Consider the following 16,517-nt stretch of genomic DNA (forward strand, 5'->3'; position numbering starts at 1 on the left):
TAGCCAATATCACCGCAAGTCAAAGGACCACTCATACCACTGCAGCATCAAGAAGACCACTGATGAGTGAGTAGACATCTATGTGGTTCTCATGTTGGTCATGCTCAGTGCAAGTTGTTCTCTAACAACCACCTGCACCTTCATCCCAGTGTCTATACACTGCAGACCCAAAACTCATCTACCTACAAGGAAGGTGAACCGTGCACCGATCTCAAATGGATTGATCACTGTCCTCCGTGATGATCCCTTATTCGGAAGCATTTAGAATTAACCATTAATTAATGTATGTCTCAAATTCTTAACTCTTTAAGAATATACAAAAATTATCTTTGTTAATTTCTAGAACAAATCATGGACACATAAGCATGATTGAAAAGAAAAAATTTTTTATTTATAATGAAAGTATTACAAGTACAAATTTAGACCCTAAAAATACATAATATGTCAGCCAACAATTGACTTCTATAGCATAAATCCAACAAACTTCCACTTAACCTAAAGCCAATTGACCATATACTTTAGATCCATCGTCTTAAGGTGAGCTTCAGTCTTCTGTTGGCTGAGAGGCTTGGTTAGCGGGTCTGCTATATTTAGTGCGGAGTCAACTCTCTGCATCTCGACAAACTTTTTCTCGAGGTATTCGCGTATGATGTGAAATCACCGCTTTATGTGTTTGGACTTCTAGTGAGACCTGGGCTCCTTAGCAAGGGTTATGGCACCGTTGTTGTCACAGTGCAGTACAATGGCATTTGATAGCATCAAATCTAACTCTGCAACGAACTTCTTGAACCAAAAGGCTTCCTTAGCAGCTTCAGAGGCGACGATGTACTCAACTTCCATAATCGAATCTGCAATGATTGGCTACTTGAAATTCTTCCAACTAACTACACCACTATTACATAAGAAGATACATCCCGATGTAGACTTTCTATCATCGACATCAGTCATAAAGTCTGAATCGGTGTATCCCTCAACTTTCAGCTCTGATCCTCCACCAAAGACCAACATTAAATCCTAAGTCCTTCTTAAGTACTTAAGGATATTTTTAACAGCAATCTAGTATTCTTCACCTGGATTTGCCTGATATCTGCTCGTGATACTCACGGCAAGTGCTATATCAGGATGTGTACATAACATGGCATACATGAGGCTCTCTATTGCTGAAGCATAAGGGATCTTGCTCATGCACTGGATCTCCTCAGGTGTGTCTAGATACATCTTCTTGGAGAGATGAATGCCATGTCTAAGAGGCAAAAGATCCCTCTTAGAGTTCTCCATGCTGAATCTTTTCAGCACCTTCTGTTGGGAATAATGTCCCAAAGCCAATCGTCAGCCTGTTGACGGTTGTGCTCATTTTTATATTTGTACATGAATTATGAATTAATAAAAATTATTTTGATATTTTTCATCATAAAATATTTCATCTTCTAATGAACTCCTATGTTGTGGTGAAGTCCTTAGGACTATTTAAACTCGACAAAGGAGGATTTATCATTTAGTCCTTAAATATGTTCGCGACCAAATGATACGTTGTTACCAAGGATGACAACATTTATCAAGCATAGGTCGTTGTGTGCCATATAGGTTGGTTATCCTCTTAACCAATGAGTGTGGAGACACTGGTATGGCATACAGGTGAGATGTAAAGGTACATCTATACTGAACGTGACCAACTCCGGAGCTATTTCTGCTGTCAAGATTTGCTCCGATGGGATATGGGTATAAATGTCCCTCCGACCTGAGACCGCCATGGTGACTTGCAAGCAACTCACTGGACTACCTGAATTTCTAATTCAGTGACGGAAGGCTGCTGGGTGTAGTCAAGTACTTGACTTGTCGGTGCGTGTGTCAAGATGGGATTGACCACTCCAGTTTAGAAGCTGTATACAGTCGTGTTTCAATTTAGCAAAACTTTAGCCAGGATAGTCCTTGTGAGGAGTCACAGGACTGTTTGAGTTGAGCACGATTCGGATGATCTGATCAGGGTTAACAGTTTAACCCTGAGTCGTCTTAAACACAGAGGTCAAAAGGATGAATTATACAGTAACCATATTCATGTAGGTTCTGAGTGTTGCGATTGTGATTTTTCGACCTATCCGATTGTCAGATACCATTGCTAGATGGTCACTTCGATTAGTACAGGAATTGGTTCCTGTGCTATCGGCTTAAGTTCGAACCTGCGGGGTCACACACATTAGAGGTTCCTATTTGATCTGATGGCTGGTGAAGAGTCCTACATGTCTGGGATTCTGTGATCGAGAATCAAGATTCTCTGATCATGAATTCCACACATTTTGGGTACCGGGGTCAAGAGTCCCACTAGTTTGGGACCCTTCGATCAGGGTTACATATCGATGAATTCTGATGTCCGATTATCCATCGGATTTGGACTCAATATTTATGAGAGGTTTAATTAGTGATTTGATCGTTAATTAACTCAATTTGATTGAGTAATTATTTTTGGATCAAATCTAATTGAATTGGATTTAGTTGGATTTGATCCGATTAGGTTAAGAGTTGACCTAATCGTCGAGATGGTTTGGTCTCTGATTTGATCAGGGGTTAGGCTTAGTCAATTCCTGATTTGATTAGGATTTTATTGAGCCTAATTAAGTCTAATTAAGTTGGGTTTAAATTAGTCTAATTGGATCTAACTTATTTGGTTCAATTAGGTTGGTTTAAATAATTAAACCACCTTGATCCAATCTCCATGCGCCACCTCACTTTTATTGCACCCATTTGAATTCATGAGAAGAAACTTCTCATAAATTTTTTTCTCACGCCAAGCCCTCTCCACGCCCCACTTTAATGTGCCATATGAATGGATAAGGATGATTGGTTGGCCATTCAAATTCAAAATAAAGTTTGAATTTGAATGGGCAATCAATCTTTGCACTTATCCTTTTTTTTACGTCCCATTTATTACATGAGAAAAGATTTCTCATGAAATCACTCCATGCACAATTTAAGCCACGCCTCATGCCTTTAGTGGATAAGGGATGAGTTGGTGTCCATATCGTAGCACATCAAAATTAATCTTACTCACTACTATGTAGATAGGGTGAGTCGGGATCGTATCCATAAGAATCTTAGACTGATTATTTCGAAAATATAAAAGAAAAGAATAATAGATTGCAAGAAACTAAGAAAGAAATATAAAAATTATAATAAAATTATTTTTCATTAATCAAATAAAGAAGCATACATAAAGAAAAAGAAATAAAATTGCGATACAAGATAATTGAACCAAGTTGATCTTCTCGCTGCACCCGATGGTGATGTGCTTTCTTAAATCTTTTCGTCTTCCTCCGTGTAGACAACAGCAAGATGACTGGAAGGCTTGGTACAGAAACTCCAAGGAAGAAAGGTAGATGGAGTATGGAAATATGAGAAAGAAATGATAGCGGCACTAGGATTAGGACCTCTCCTAGATTTGTTGGAAGGCGTGCTAGGGTTAGTACCTCCCTTAGACTTATGGAGAAGAAAAGAGATATGGGGGCAACAGCTCAGAGGGAAACTTAGGGTTGGCTTGATAGGAAGAGAGAAAGGAAAGATATTTAATAGAGGAGAGAAGGAGGAGATGATCCCCACAAGGGGGCTGATGTCTTGAGAAAAGAGGGCTAGGGGTGCCATTTAAAGAGTAAGGAGGCTAGGGTTCCATGAAAAGAGAGATGGAAGCGTGAATAAAAATCCTTAGATCTTCATATTGATTCTCTTCCATTGATCTTTAAGTCGTATTCACACTGGAATGGGAGCTGGTTGTCTGGTTCACTCAAGTTTGATCCAATTTGAGTCTAATTTGAGTCATATGAACCCAAACTCTCAATTACCTGCAAAATATACTAGAGAGCATTAAGTTTCAATAAAATAACATCAATTATTATAATATTTATTACTTCTAGCGACTTAAATTAAGTATTCATCAATGGTGGACTAGATTTTGAGGTTCTCAAAGATGAGATCAGCTTAGAGTCACTCAAGTTTGGATTGCATTGGCAATGCAGTTAATTTCAAGATTCTGGAAGCACTCTTTGCCTGCTCCCCCGCTCTCCAACTACTATGGGTGAACCATCATGTTTCAGTGGAGCAGCTTTGCCACCTCATGGCGTAGGTGCCGTAGCTCACCCACCTTGGCACCAAGTCCTTCAGGTCTGCTGCCACCGCCCAACTCCTACAAGGAGGAGGGAGTAGTGTGAGGGATCTAGCATGGACCCTTGCCACCTTCAAGTCACTTGTTTACTTCTCAGGCTTTCATGATGTGGAGCCAAGGGGAGTGAGAGAGAGGAAAGGGAGGGATTTGAAAAAACAAAGCATTCAAATCATGATGAAAAAAATCTGGAAACCCATTTTACCGATATTTGATGGGTCTAACCGCACGAAAAATCTGTCAATCCATATTAAATTGACCAAAAATATAGATGATAACATTATCATTTTATTAAACAAGTAATTTAGCATGTCCAACAATAAGTTGAAATAATTAAAATAAATTAAATGGTTAAATCATGTCATCCTCCGTAAGAACTAAAATATGCCGCATCTGTTATCTTAGCTGTCCAATCCATACCCTAAACCGGCGACATTATTATAATTAAAAGCATGTTATTATTAAAATTATTGTAAAGCTGGTACCAAATTTTTGCCGTCGCAAAAGGAGACCACATCAGAGGGACAGCGCCACGCGGAACAAACAAGAGAGTTGTGCACAAAATCCAACTTTTGTAGTGAACTGGATGAGGGAAACGATCCCCGCCTCCATCTCCTTTATAATTTATCCGCCGCCCCGAAGGAAACGGAGCTTGTTACAGAGGATTGCACCTGCGGCGCAATATACCGCATCTGCGTGTAAAGTGCCCTCGACGACGGTATTAAGAGCGAAAGAGAGGGGAGGCGCGAATCAAAAAGATGGCCGTGAATCCCGGCTTGGAATCGGAATCTGCAGCCGGAGATGGCGGCGCAGCCGATCTCCTGTATCCCCTCCTCCGAGCCGACGACGGCGATCGGGAGGGGGAGGAGAGGATGGGGATCGACGAGATGCTCCGGTGGCACGCCGGCGAGTTCGGGCGCTGGCAGCTGCGGCACTTCGTGCTCACCTCCGCCGCCTGGGCGCTGGAGGCCTTCCACACCATGGTGATGATCTTCGCCGACCGGGAGCCGGCCTGGCGGTGCTCCGGCGGCCCTTGCCCGGCCGACCCGTGCGGCGTCGGGCCGGACGAGTGGGAATGGGCGGGCGGTCCAGCGGAGTCAACGGTGAAGGAGTGGGGCCTCGTTTGCGGCGACAAATACAAGGTCGGTCTCGTCCAGTCCGGCTTCTTCGCCGGATGCATGATCGGTGAGTAAACCCCCCTTCTCTTCCGTTCTCGCGTTGTTAGCTGTTTCAGTAAATTACACTCGCTGGTCGTGATCGAACCTCGCCAGTGGTTCGAAACCGGGTTCTCCGTAGGGGTGGAGTTGGGTCTGATCTGATTACATAAGAGTGGGGTTGATCAAAAATTCATCGTTTCAAATCGGATTTATCCATATAATCTATTTTTTAAATAAATAAAATTAGGATTCACGTAAGTTTTTAACAATTTAAATGGATTAAATAGTATAGAAATAAATTAAATAGGATAGAAATAAATTAAATAAATTTTAAAATAAATAAAATAGATGTTAAATAAATTAAATAGATCAAAAAATGATTCGATATAATTATTAAATGATTCGGATTAAAAAGAATCAAATATCTAAATTTAAATCTACTTTATTATTTAGTTAATTAATTAATTTATTTATGATCTAAAATTATTTAGCTCTGATTGATGTTTTATGCCTTCTCTAATCTCCCTTATGGGTGGTTTTTTTTTTTTTTTGTTTTATGGTGGGCGATGTCCACGTGGACTCTCACCGGTACGTTAGTGGGACTTGTTGGTACTGTACCTTTCATGCGGGGCCAGCGTTATCTGCTCCAAAATAAATGGATGGTGGGATAAATTTCTCTGCCCGGTGAAATGACCATCGGATGGACATGGAAGGAAACGGAGTTAGAGTCTGTTAATCGACTTTGTCGTTTTGAATAATGATGTAATTGATGCTACCAAAGTAACGTGTCACTAGGCTACACCTACTTTATCAACATTTCAAATTCATGTGCATCCAGATTCCAGAGTCGTCATCCATATGTTAGATGCCAATTTGATGCTACGCGGGAGGCTGGGCATTGCCAAACCATGTTAGCGTTGGCCCAAACCCCCAGAATCTACGGGACCGTTAGATCTTTCTTTTGCATCTTTTTGTTGTTCGATCCATCATCTTTTTTTATTTTTCCGAACAAAAATTATAACGGACGGGCACTATCCAGTATTATATGGCATGTGATTCTTTTAATGCTATATTTATTCTTTTCTTACCTTATAGAAGAAATTCAAAGATTAAATATAAACGAAAGGATTCCTACTACCAACGTGAGTCCATCAATTATAAATCCACCATTCTCTTTTTTTTCCTTATCAACCATCTCCATCTTTCACTTCCTCATCAAACTATCTTTCCCATCCATGAATTCTTTCCTTTCCTACTGAATCCCTTTCTCCTCCTCCAATAAGTTAATCAATTTATTTAAAGTTATATATAAATCAACCACATAATGTATATTAGTAAATAATATTTTTAAAAACTATACATTAATTTATCTATAGGCATATATTCAATCATTACAATGGGTGCATCGGATAAACTTACAAAATATATCGGAAAGCAAATAAATATGTATCACTTAGTCATGTACTGTGTATTGGCGAACACAATATTTTAAAAATTGTATACCAATTCACATATATTATTAGAATATTAGATAACTATTTTGCTAAGTATGTATCACATAATCATGTAGTATGTATTAGAAAATACTATGTTTTGAAGATTATATATCGATTTATCTATAAATATATATTAGATTACTACTGGGTATATATCAAAGAATCTTGTAGTATCAGAAAGTCAGTGAATGTGTATCACTTGGTCATATATTGTATACAAATAAACTTCATATTTTATAACTATATATCAATTTATCTCAAAAAATGTATCGGGATATTATTTTACTAAACGTGTATCACCTAATCATATAGTATATATTGGTGAATATTAAGAGTGTGCATGATTCAGTTGAGATCAATTTAGGGTTGATTTTTAAATTGAACCGATTTGAATCGATTTTTTAAAATTGAAAGTGAGATCGAACTAACTATATAAAAAAATCGGTTTGGTTCGGTTTATTAGGTTATCAGCTATTGGGCTTATGTCAAGTAGACAACTTGTAGGATGGGCTAAATTGACAGTTTATGAAATAGGGTAAATAGTACTTTATGAGATGGGCTAAATGAATTAAAGATAAAAGCAATAAACTGATAGAGCTACGACAAAATATAAGTGAATCAGTGGTAGTTCATTTATAATATTATATTATATATATAATATACATACATACATACATATATACATCTATATCTATATGTGTATATTTGTGATATATATATATATATATATATTTCTATGGGTCAGTTTTGTTTGAATCATTTTTTTCTAAATTGAAACCGAAATCGAAACCGAACTCATTTTTTTATTTTTTTAAATTTTTAAACCAAAATAGAATTGAATTTGAAAGAAGGTTGATCCCAATCCAATTGAAATTAGTGGTTCAGATCGGTTTGATAGTTTAATTGGTTTTCTTACATGCCTCAAGTGAATACCATGTTCTCGAAACTATGCATAGATTTAGTTGTACATATTATATTGAGTTATTGCTGGATGTATATCAAAAAATTTATAATATATATAAATACTATATTTTAGAAATTGTATATCAATTTACTGATACTTTTATATTCATGGGAGGAGAAAAGAATTTAGATATGAGGAAGACTTAGCAAAAAAGAAAGAGGATGTGGATGGTCTCTCTTCAAATATAAATTTTTTAATTTTTTAACTTATGGAATTGATGAACTTCATTAGTAAGAAAAATTTTATCTCCATTTGATAGTCTCTCTAGATGGATAATTTTTTTTTTCATTTTATGAGTAAATATTTTTTATAAAAAAATATTTATCTATCTAAAGAAACGGAAGAACGTGGATAAGTCGATAAATGAGAAAGTTGATTCATTTTTTTATGACATATATCCAAAAAAAAAATTGGAGGGGGGGGGGGGGGGCTGGCTTTTGAGTATAAGTTATTGTTATAGGTACATCATAAACAAGTGCCTAATCTCTTCTTTCCAAAAGAAAGACCAACGCCCAATATATTTCATAGAATACAGTGTCCCAAATATGTGGCTTACAGAGCTCGAATGTCGGGTACAATCATATGAGTTAATAAATTTAAAAAATTAAATATCATGCATATTATTAGTTTAATTTTAGCTTAGTTAGTATTTTAGAATGGACATATATATATATAAATAACAAGAAGGGGATTGTTTTTTCAAACAAACACTTTTGATATGGTTTCTTGACGTTTAGAAGCAGACTTATCCTGACATATGATATTCATTGCCACGGTGATACTATGTCAAAATTATTATAATTCAATCAAAAATTAAAAATTGATGATTAGTATAAAACATCATTTATAAAAATTGATAAAATATATGATATTCAATAAATATAGATGTTTTCATTAGATTACGATGTCATCGTTATACCGAATATTTTCTCCTTGTCCACTCGGGGCAATGGTCTTCTGATTGCATTAACGTTCTCTCGGAAAATTGCTACTGTGTTATTGTATACCCTGTAGACAATTATAATTCTAAGACCGCTGTTCGTCTTCCTCGGCTTCTGTTTGGGTTCAAAAGGACCTGACATATTCTGTTTTGATGTCGGCTGAATGAATACGAGGGTTGGGAAGTCACGCACGCCTCCACTATTTGTCAGTGTCTTTATGAAAGCGAGGGCTGGAAAGTCAAGCACGTCTCCACTATTTATTGGAGGTTTTGTTGTTTTTTTCCGTAACATATTGTCGGAGCCTTAGACTGAACTGTCTTATTAAAATCTAGCACAAATTTAAGGAATCTTCGACTGCTAAAACCGTAATTACTAATGCCGTCTCTCTGGTCAGTTTTTGTGGTCTACTAATGTCGTAATTAACAGTGCCGTGCCGTGCCGTGCCATACCATATCCGTAAATGCCGTTCCGTGCCGTGCCATACCATACCCGTAAAGCCCTCTTCTGATGACCATCATCAAGTGTTGTACGATATTCTACGGTCCAAATATTGGAGGACGGAGAATTCGTGCTCTTCCTATGAAAATAGGTGGCAGTTTACCAGGTAGTTCCCTACGGGAAGACCTGTGTCACGGGATGCTTCCATGAAGGATGGTTTCCCCCACCCTTTTAACCCATAAACTTTCTCAGTGCCAAGTTACTTATGGAAATGGCATAGGCTAGTTTCCGGGAAATTCTTTGTATACAGTTTTCAATCTATCCCAATAGAAAATTGTAAAGGCTAGGATACCGGGAAACTTATAATATTGTACTTCAACGCATGAGACAGAGGTGTAAGAGGGACAAGAAAAATAATGAACGGAAGAAAAAGAATGCATATATAATATAACATACTGATAAATAATGTTTCTATGCTTAGCTCTCTGCATTTTAGTTTCTTTCCAATTTTCACCTTCTAGTTCTGCTCTAAATTTTAAGTTTTTAATATTATATACTTTTTTACTTTTTTTTTTTTTTTGACCTATCACCGGAGGCGCTAACTGATCCAACTAGTGAAGTCTTTATGTGATTGTAATAGTCTTTATGTGATTGTTTTTGAAGATGAATCAGAATTATTTTCCGTCCATTCTTGAGGTTCTATATTTGTTAGAACTACTCTTCTTCCACATCAATTTTCAATTTTTTGCTGAAAGTTTATAATATTTCAGGTGCTGGCGTCTTTGGCCACCTCTCAGATTCTTTCCTCGGAAGGAAAGGGTCCCTGATCATGGTCTGCATTCTAAACACCATCTTCGGCCTCCTAACGTCCATATCTCCAACTTACTGGGTCTACGCTACCCTCCGCTTCCTCACCGGATTCAGCACCGGCGGCGTCGGCCTATGTGCCTTCGTCCTTGCCACCGAGCCAATCGGCCCGACAAAGCGAGGAGCTGCAGGGATGTCCACGTTCTACTTTTTCTCCGGAGGCATCGCCCTCCTCTCCGGCATTGCCTACCTCTTCCCATCCTGGCGCTCACTCTACATCGTCACCTCTCTCCCCTCCCTCCTCTTTCTCATCGCCATCCTTCCCTTCGTCTCGGAATCCCCTCGGTGGTACCTCGTGCGCCGTAGAATCCACGAGGCCATGCGCGTCATCCGAGCCATCGCCAAGAGCAACGGCAAGCACCTCCCTAATGGAGTAACCCTTAAGCTTGACGACGACGACGACGACGACGACGACCAAGAAAACCTGAAGCGAAGCAAGAATGACCAACCCCTTAGCGAAAAGGCTGTTTCCGGCTCCATCGTCGACGTTCTCCGCTCGCCCACAACTCGAATTCGCCTCATCCTAACGGTTGCCATCAACTTCTTGTGCTCCATCGTGTATTATGGCCTCAGCTTAAACGTTGTCAACCTCAAGACCAACCTCTACCTCAGCGTCCTCCTCAATGCCATCGCCGAGATGCCGGCGTTTGTGCTAACAACGGTGCTGCTGGACTGGTTCGGAAGGAAGCCGTTGGGTGTTGGAACAATGTGGCTCAGTGGCGCCTTCTGCATCGTTGGAAGCTTGGTAGGTAGCGTCGGAGCGATGAAGATCGTGAGGATGGTGTGTGGAATAATAGGAATTTTTGGGATGGCGGCGACGTACAACTTGCTCTTTATTTACACGGCGGAGCTGTTTCCGACGGTGGTGAGGAATGCAGCGCTGGGATGTGCGACGCAGGCCGCACAGTTGGGTGCGATATTGGCTCCGCTGGTGGTGGTTCTCGGGGACGGCGTTCCGTTTGCCGTGTTTGGGGTTTGTGGGCTCGCGGGTGGAATGCTTGCCTTCTTCTTGCCGGAGACGATGAACCGGCCGTTGTATGATACCATGGCTGGGCTGGAAGAGGGAGAGAGCAGAGTTGTAGAGTGAACAAATTACGAGCCTCGTGTGATCGGAGTATCATTTTCGCCATGTTTTCGTTTTTTTTTTTTTTTTCTCCCTTCTTTTTTTCTATCTTTTCTTCTTCTTTTTTAAATAGTTGAGAGGCTTCGATTATTTTTCTTTTCGTGATGCATGGATTGAGAGAATGTGGAAAATATAATGATGTCTCCCGAAGTTTGCTTTCGTAATGCAGAAATTGGAAGATGCAACAACCGAAATATTAATGCAATTTTATGAACAGAGATGTGTAAAATATCAAAAAGCACTCAGCCAACAAATTACAGGAACCACACAATAGTTCGCAGATTTAAATGATTCTTCATGATTTATTCATGATTATTATTTATTACATCCTTAAAATGTTGGGGCTGTTGTTACTGTTTGACATGATTATCATTGTTTTTGCATTGGTTCGTACATGATTAAGAAAATTTACGCCTTTTCCCCTATTTTCTTAGGTCGTGACTCGCGATGCTTATTGGAACTCTTAACGATTGCTGCAATTATTCTCGTAAAATTCTCGGCATACTTTAAAAATTCGATTTCTTACCAAAGCACAAAAATTGTACGAGAGTATGGAAAGATAACAGGCATGGTGGAGAATTAATAAAAGTCCGACAATTCAACGAAAGTTAATGAATTACCTCATGATCTGGGCCCCAATTTTTTCCTTATAGAAATTATATTTATGAATTGTCATAGTCATTGAATATTTCATATATTTGGAATCTTTTCTTCCCCTCTTTTTAAAAGAGAATAGAGGAAGAAAGGAAGATCCACCATTATAAATTATGTAGGTTTAAATACTTAAGATTACACCATCCAAGATTTAAATGTTCATCCAATATTCGAATGTTCAAATATTTGAGAATTTACGATGCAAGATCAAAATCTAATTTACCCCCAAGGAGCCAAGGGGTGAGAGTGCCGGTGCCCACCGAGTTTAAGGTATTTGGGAACGAGCAAATTGTTTGGCCCAATAAGAATATTATAAATAATTCAAGAACAAGAAGGAATAGAAAAGAAAAAAATCTACACAAAGTTTCAACCATAAATAAGAAATTCACCCAAAGAAAATCTCGAAAAGCTAATCTTTCCGTGCTCTCACCTTTTGCTTTCGCATATGTGAGGTATGGTCTACTTCATCTTCTAACCACTATGGCACGGACTTTATATAGTTTTCTCTTTAATAAGCACCTTACAAAGAAAAGAAGATCCCATTCTATATAACTATATAAGTCACAGTTCTTTTTCACTTATAATTAATATGAGATTAATGATATCCTTTCTCCTACACTACAACATATAATATTAAGCAAACCATAGTATAAAAAATAACTTAAATACCAAGATAGTACTGCCAGTCATTGTGACCAAAATAGAGCCCTACAAGGCCGAAAAACCCATGCATGAATAGAAACAAGCATTGTGGTGCAATTAACTCGGACGCGTAAGTGGTCGAGCTGCACAAAATAGGAGAGTTTAACATAATGCCTGGGAAGGCAAACCCATCCCAAGACAATGCGGTCCTTAGTACTAGCAGTATGGATGATCTATCCAAATTGGAGACGTCTCATTGTGTCAAATTGCATCGGTGGCTACTTTAAGCTTCGCAATCAACAACCATCTGGTCGTTGGATGGAGTAGTTGCTGTGGTGGATGACTGTCGATTAGCTGTTGTGGGGTCTCATAGCCCTTCGCCTAACCCCTGGTCGACCGTTGCCTCCCGGCCATGGGACCGATCTACTTGGCTTGAATCCATGACCATACCAGCAGGTCCGGCCTCCACGGCCTATGCCGAAGCAACAGTGTTGATAGAAACAGTGCTAAACGAGAGCACTCTTGTGCTGTGGATCCAATTGGGATCCGAATTTACATCAGTGCTGGCTTTCTTTTCTTTGGAAGCCTGCAAGGTTACCAGCATTGATCATGAGGTCATCCTCCATACTCTCGACGGAAGTAGAGTTTGAACTCTGGTTCTTCTTAGCTTCTTTTTCTTTTTCTTTTTCTTTTTAAATATTTAATTTCCTTTTCCACCGGTTTTTACCAATGGACCAACAGTGAAAAGCTTGGACATTGCCGCTTCAATGGCCTATGAATTGATGAGGGTATTCGTTGCCCCACTGAAGCATTTACATGTCATCGCCTCTTGCTTGACACTGAATGATCAGTTGATATAATTCATACAAGTTGGCTAGTTGCATCTCTTGCTTATGCCATGTCACCTGAGTTTTAATTTTGTAAAAAGGAATTTGAAGGCAGATGCTTCTCACCCATATTCTCTCATTGTTCATCAGCTTAATGCTTGGAATCATCAACCAAAGAAAACTTTGGCCTGTGATCATAGGTTTTTATAGTATAACATCATCTCATAAAACTAAGACAACTGGGATGTGATGTGTAATAACTGCAAAAACTTTGACTAGTCAGCGAAGATCTAAAACCCTATTTTTTAAAGTCATATTAACAAAGGCTAAAAGAACCAATCATGAACAAAAGATGTCCACCAGGCTCTGTTGAATGGTTTATGATCTAATTTTCTTTCTGCACACAAGCTTTTTTGTAGCACACCATTATCTAAATCTCCATGCTGATTATTTTCACTGATACTGTACGTATATGTAAAATAGGCTGCTATCTTGTAGGCATAGCGAACACCCACTCAACAGCAGTATCGGTCTCTCTGTCTCATCCAATATTTCATTGCCTTTTTCCTTTAGATCAGTAGAAAGTAATGCTGAGATAGACCAGTGCCCAAGACCAACAACAGAGAACACTAAACCAAGAAAAATGAAAGCCAAGGGGTTGCAACGAGTGGTGGGCAAGCACTAGAAACAAACAAGTAATACAACTCTGGTCAATCTATCTCCCGTCAAAGATTTGTTGGATTGAGCTGAAATGATTAGAGAATCTTGCATGATATATTTCTTCTATCTTATTATACATTATTTTATTACTCTAGGCACTAAGTAAAATCAGAAGTATTTCTTTGATCATCTTGGCTACATCGGTTTGACTTTGTCAAATAAACCATCAAATGGTTGCACTTAACATAAGAGTGCTCACGATTGAGGGCTTTGCGGGAGGTAACGGAGCAGAGTATAAAAGGATGAGCAGCATTCAAAAGCTTCAACATTACACTTCAGTTTTTGTGCTAAGTAGATATGGTGGGTAGTTTAAAAATACCTATTTAGCTCTTTGAAAAGATAAGAAAAATAGCCATGATGACATTCTTCATGGGGGAAAAACTCAGAGCCACCCAACCACAAAAGTTTGCGATCTCCCTCATCTGTTTTTTACTTTCTACTAAATTATCTTTTGAAAAATTCACATCAAGATAATCTCAGGGTAGCTGACCAGCAGGCAAGACACACATTGATTACCGCATACTCATGGCTGCAAACAAGTTATCTTGCTCCACTTGCTTCAAAGTCAAATAAGAAATAACACCAAGAAAACATTTTTCTGTAATCCTTTCATTCTGATATCATCTAACATCAACAAAACCACAGAAGCCATCTGCTAGCTGCTTTAAAAATCTGATGATGTCCTTTTCTTTTAAAGTCATCCAAAAGGCTGAACATTAGTTGGACAGGCATTAAGGAACTAAAAAGCACCAAGAGTTACCAAGTAGAAAATTGAGTCCGGGTGAAACACCACAGTCCAAGGAAACCTAGATGAGAACTAAAAGACCCTGACACAGTAGTTCTGAATAAGCCAGTGGACTCTCATGGCCCTGCAACTGAGAAATGATGGATGATGACTTAACAATGAAAACAATGGATTCCTAGGTGATCACTTTAATAAACTTATTTCATAGACCAAACTCAATGATATAATAGATATTACCAAGAGGTTACTAGTCTTCTCTTGCTGAATATATTTACTCCTTAGAATACAAGTCAAGAAATTGAAGAAACTCACCATAAACTTCTAAAGCCTTGCCTGTTTTTAATATTAACTTTTGTACTTAAGAATATAGGTTTTCACAAATGCTGAAAAGCTCCTGCAAATTCTTAAGCCTGCATACTCTCTCTCCTGTTATTTGAAAAACATAGAAGTTCACAAGAGTTCCAGAAATTTGATATACATCTCCAATATATGCAACTGACATCTGATCACAAGGGCTCAAGCTATGAAACAACCTACCCATATAAAGCTGCACATACAACATGAAATTTGAGCAACCCTAAGCAACCTAGGAAGTATCTCTAGAAAAGGAATGTCCATTTTATCCAATATTTTTAAAAGCTGAGATGTCAGTCAGATCAGTGGGCAACTAAGACTGAAATGAGTTAGATCTTGATGAGTATATCAGATCTAGATAACTGGATATTGGCCTATAAAGTTAAATCAATATTAGCAACTAATTTTAAGCATTGATTTTGAGAAATCTTAATTCAAGAACTATTTAAGGAAATAAAAATTGGTAGGAGAACATTGGCTGATATGTTGTTATTGTATTGGTTGCTATATCTACATCAGCCAGGACAACAAGGGCCGAGATTTTTTATATACCATATTTTTGAGTGCCTGAGACTCATACAGACTGAGATCTTGGCCAAGATGAAAACATTGACTTCATCCTCGCAAATTAACCCTCATAGAAGAATTTCATTAAGTTCCAAAAGGCTCATGCAAATTAAACTTGTCAATTCTTGTTTTAACATAATTATTCAGATATAGCATTTCGCAAAAGTTTGGAGAGGCCTGAGATAACTCATTAGAAGTCTAAACACAAGGTATAAATACCAATAAACTCAACTAGAATTGCTCCGTAGAAGGTAATATTAAACTTGATCAACCTGTATAACCTAGAAGTACTTCCGCAGAAATCTTGCCATGCCCATCCTCCAAAACATAACCTATACACAATCACTTACCTAAAACCCATGACAATTACTCAGGAAATCCACCTATCTGCACACCCCTAAACCTACCAACCCAATGTTATGCCTAGACTCCCATGCAACTTAATACCATCCCATATTAGAAGAAGAAGAAACCATGTTGCTATCAGAATCACTCCTCCCACTTAGGCAATTAAAAATGACCCCTCCCACCCATACTGTAGCTTCTCCAGGGAACTCAACAAATTCATGCACCTTATCTGAGTCGATCTTGTAAACAAGAATCAGCAACTGACCTCTGTCACAGAACATGCCAAGATAGCCAGATGGTTTGTTCTAGTTCAGAATCAGTTTCACCAAAGACTGAAAAAGGATGAAGCACTTGGTATAAGGTATAGATCACCAATGGGTTTCTCAGTTGAAACTCCAACTCTTCCACCCCCTTCTGTCTCAGGAGTGCAATATTTTTTTTTCATTGCAGGCATGGAAATCTTTTTCCAGTTTCTGACATAATATATCTCTGAAGATTTTTGCTCTAGAGGAGAAAAAAGTCTGAAT

At 38.4% G+C, this 16,517-nt stretch overlaps 1 protein-coding gene across 1 annotated transcript; it reads left to right on the forward strand.

The window, feature by feature from the left end:
• Positions 1-4,786: 4,786 nt before the first annotated feature.
• On the forward strand, positions 4,787-11,349 carry LOC105034631 (organic cation/carnitine transporter 4). Its single transcript, XM_010909851.4, has 2 exons — positions 4,787-5,332; positions 9,914-11,349. The coding sequence occupies exons 1-2, from the start codon at positions 4,906-4,908 to the stop codon at positions 11,095-11,097; spliced, it is 1,611 nt and encodes a 536-aa protein (XP_010908153.1). The 5' UTR covers positions 4,787-4,905; the 3' UTR covers positions 11,098-11,349.
• Positions 11,350-16,517: the final 5,168 nt, after the last annotated feature.

This window comes from Elaeis guineensis, chromosome 5 (assembly GCF_000442705.2).
Source record: "Elaeis guineensis isolate ETL-2024a chromosome 5, EG11, whole genome shotgun sequence".
Taxonomy (NCBI): Eukaryota; Viridiplantae; Streptophyta; class Magnoliopsida; order Arecales; family Arecaceae; genus Elaeis; species Elaeis guineensis.

What these genes read in the sequence shown, in the direction of transcription:
- LOC105034631 (XM_010909851.4), top strand. Translation starts at nt 4,906, where the DNA reads ATGGCCGTGAATCCCGGCTTGGAATCGGAATCTGCAGCCGGAGATGGC. An exon ending in CTTCGCCGGATGCATGATCG is followed by an intron (nt 5,333 to 9,913) that starts GTGAGTAAACCC and finishes ATAATATTTCAG; the next exon opens with GTGCTGGCGTCTTTGGCCAC.